Source organism: Salmo trutta, chromosome 30 (genome assembly GCF_901001165.1).
Source record: "Salmo trutta chromosome 30, fSalTru1.1, whole genome shotgun sequence".
NCBI classification, from domain to species: Eukaryota; Metazoa; Chordata; class Actinopteri; order Salmoniformes; family Salmonidae; genus Salmo; species Salmo trutta.
Genome location: NC_042986.1, coordinates 25,735,763 through 25,739,448, shown reverse-complemented (window position 1 = coordinate 25,739,448; position 3,686 = coordinate 25,735,763). Strand labels below are relative to the sequence as shown.

Here is a 3,686-nt window from a genome sequence, read left to right as displayed (position 1 = left end):
ATGTTATCTCTATTAGAGATAGACAGCTAGTCGTGGAGTTTATTATACAGAAATGTTAAGGGGTTGGTGGAAAAACATCTAAATATGCATTATTTTCATTTTGTTAGTGATTCCTTCTCATCTTATCCAGGCTGTATCACATCCGGCCGTGATTGGGAGTCCTATAGGGCGGCGCACAATTGGCCCAGTGTCATCCGGGTTTGGCCGGGGTAGGCCGTCAAATGTAAATAACAATTTGTTCTTAAATTTAAAAAATATGTAATAATATTTTGTCAACATCAAGACAGGGCTTCGCAAGATTAGAAACCAAACCTGATATAAATTTCAATGACAGTTGCAAGAAAAACAAGATTTGTCTCATCTGAAAACATAATATGGTTTAAAGGTCCATGGAGCATGGAAATAAATAGGATTACACATTTCTGAAAGGTCTTGCTACATATCAGGCATGTGCTACATCCATAAAATGTAAATCAACAAATAGAAGGCAAACTGTCTCTGTGCATGTTTATTTACCTTTATTTAACAAGGCAAGTCAGTTAAGAATAAATTCTTATTTTCAATGACAGCCTAGAAACAGCAGGTTAACTGCCTGTTCAGGGGCAGAACGACAGATTTGTACCTTGTCAGCTCAGGGATTTGAACTTGCAACCTTTCAGTTATTAGTCCAACTCTCTAACCACTAGGCTACCTTGCCACCCCAAACAAATCACGCATGTGCTGTGCATTAGTACAGGGAAATGTATGCAGGGTTGTTTTTAACCTCCTGCTATAAGGACAAGTAATATGATGATTTATATATATCATTGATATGGTTAATTAAAGGCCATCTCTACCATATTCATGTTCCTATCAATGTCCTCATTAAAACATAACTCCATTAAAGGCATGCAATATGAAGTACTTTCCACAGAATCCGCAGCAACCATCACGCTGAGGACCTGCTTTACTCGTGTGTGTGTGTGTGTGTGTGTGTGTGTGTGTGTGTGTGTGTGTGTGTGTGTACTTAAAAAACAATCATAATACCCAAAAATCTATAGCGATAGTCATTTGCATCATTACATTTTTGTTAATATAATTATCATGCCATGTGTATCATCTCAATCATGCATCTCCACTCTTATTTGCATGCAAAAAAAAATCTATAATGCAGATAATACTAATAAACTATCCAGGAGGAAAAAATATTGGGGAAAAAACAAACAACTCACAGAGTATTACAATAGTAAATTAATTGATTCACAAGATACATCTCCAGCGGCTATAATGCAAAAACAACTTCAATTCATCCTGTATAAATACAGCATTGTAATCATTTGATTAGGGAAAATAGGTTCTAAAATTCCTGTCATAAAACAGATTCTCTTGCCTCTGCCAATACTTTACACCAATTTATTTCTAATCAAGTGTGTGCATCTACAGTGTACTACAACACCTTGCCTATGTAGTGTATTAAAAATATGTAGAAAATACTTGATCAATCCAACCTTTACAAACAAAGATTCTGTCCCACGTGGTGCTACACTGACTTCCTCCGGCAGCAGGGGTACTCCCTGAAGTTGTGCCCAAGCGAGAGTGTGCTCCCTGGGGACGAGAGTCCTGTGTTGTCTCTGGGGCTCCAGCTCTGGATCCTGTAAGAGATGGAGTTGCAGTAGACTGAGTTAATGTTGCACCCAGGGTGCTCCCTGTGGGAAGGCAGGGGGCTCTCACACACCTCCAGACGGTAGCACATACAGGAACACAAGGAGCCCAGGGGAGACTCTGGCCTTCGTCTGCCAGTGCCATGCAGCTGTAAATGCAGCCTCTGCCTGCAGGGGGCACCCCTGGCCCTGTCCCTATCCTCCTGCTCCTCTGCTGGGGAGGAGATGAGGTTGGTGCGGCTAGTGCCCTCCTCCATGGGCAGGAAAAGATTGATGTGACTGCGGCTCTGCCCCATCCTGTCCCTCTCCCTGACCCTAAGCACTCCTCTGCCCTGCCATGGTCCTCCTCCTCCTCCATGGAGCCCCATGGTCAGCAGGCCCCTCTCCCTCTTGATGGAGGCCCTCTCCTGGGCGTCCCTCCTCTCGTCCTCTGTGTTCATGGTGAGGAAGCGCAGCACTACCAGGTTGAGGAAGGCTCCTATCACTGTCAGTCCAACCAGGATGTACATGAAGCTGAAGGCCACATAGGGCGTCTTCTCCTGGAGGTCCTCCTTCTTCTGCAGGGCCACAAAGTCCCCAAACCCAATGGTGGTGAGCGTGATAAAGCAGTAGTAGTAGGAGTGGAAGAAGGTCCAGGCCTCATAGTGGGAGAAGGCTATTGCCCCAACACACAGGGTGCCGATGCAGGACAGGAAGCCCACCAAGACCATGTTCTCCATGGACACCTCAGTCCTCCGTAACCCTAGGCACTGCTTGGCCCTGCGCAGGAGATAGCAGACAAACGTGTTCATCCTCTCGCCCAGGCTCTGGAACATGACCAGGGTGAGCGGGATGCCCAGCACGGCATAGAACATGCAAAAGACCTTCCCTGAATCTGTGCCTGGAGCTGCATGGCCATAGCCTGTGGAGATAGATGGCCACCCAGAGGAACACTCAGTTACTCTTTACTGTGTGTTATTGTAGACTAATAATGATGCTGATGAAGCCAATTGTTAAGGGATTCCGAGAATAAGGAATAACATGCTACGATATTCGGTATAGATGTGCAATGTGTTAAATTAGACTTTAAAATAGGCAAATGCCTTACTCTTCTGTACAGTAGCCTATTTGAAAATGCAGAACACTGCAGAGACACTGTATTATAAAACAATTTCCTGACACCTGTAACACTTTAACTCAGCCATGACAAAAGTAGCCTAAGGAAGCTAGCAAAACTTGCCAATTGTGGTGATGACTGTGATGGCAAAGTAAAAAGACCCGGCGAATTTCCACTGTCTCCCGGCGCGGTGGGGCTCCGCTTGCAGCACCACCCGCTCGATCTCCCGGTAGTCGTCTTCCGAGAAGCGGTACTTCTTCTTCATCTCAGTGCGCTTCAGCTCAAGGATGCGTCGGCGGGAGCTCTCCGTCTCGGATTCCAGTGCGTCGAACACCGCAGCGCCCACCAGCAGGTAGGAGAACATGCAGAGGATAAGAGACAGGGTCCGCACATTTTGCTTCTTCATCTTCAAGCCCTCGGCGCGGAGAAACTCTTACAGGTGGGAGTGGTGCTCACTGTGGTTTAGCTCTCGCCTCTCTGGCTGTGGCGTAGAATCAATCCAACAGCAGGTGTGGCGTGGGGAGGAGGTGCACACAGACAAAAGAGGAAGTGTATGGAAGGTTTCAAATGTAGGCAACGTTGGGTTCTTTTCCCCTTCCAAAAAACGTGCGCTCCTTAGGCTACTTGAGTTCAATGTGGATAATCATTGCCGTCAAATACATTTCGATTATTCCCACAATAAAATGTTCCAGCACTAAGTCTGTAGAGTTTCTAAAATGTTCGATAACCATTTTCTTCCATGTATATTCTAGAATGTTGAGAGATAATCATTGTACTCGAGATGTTTGAGATCCAACGCATTCTGTCCAAAAGATAAGTTCCTCCAGCGTTTGCATCTCGTTTGTGCATGCGTGATATGGAGAGCCTATAGGCTAGATTAGAAAATGTCTGACTTTATTATTCTACAAAATGCATAGGTTACTGTTGCGCCTGGTTTTCTATTGGAGTAT

At 45.1% G+C, this 3,686-nt stretch overlaps 1 protein-coding gene across 1 annotated transcript; it reads right to left on the bottom strand.

Moving 5' to 3' along the window:
- Positions 1 to 1,247: 1,247 nt before the first annotated feature.
- On the bottom strand, positions 1,248 to 3,321 carry LOC115168893 (potassium channel subfamily K member 15-like). The gene is made up of 2 exons (XM_029724417.1): positions 2,860 to 3,321; positions 1,248 to 2,541 (listed from the first exon to the last, which is right to left on the bottom strand). The coding sequence occupies exons 1-2, from the start codon at positions 3,140 to 3,142 to the stop codon at positions 1,520 to 1,522; spliced, it is 1,305 nt and encodes a 434-aa protein (XP_029580277.1). The 5' UTR covers positions 3,143 to 3,321; the 3' UTR covers positions 1,248 to 1,519.
- Between the last annotated feature and the right edge of the window lie 365 nt (positions 3,322 to 3,686).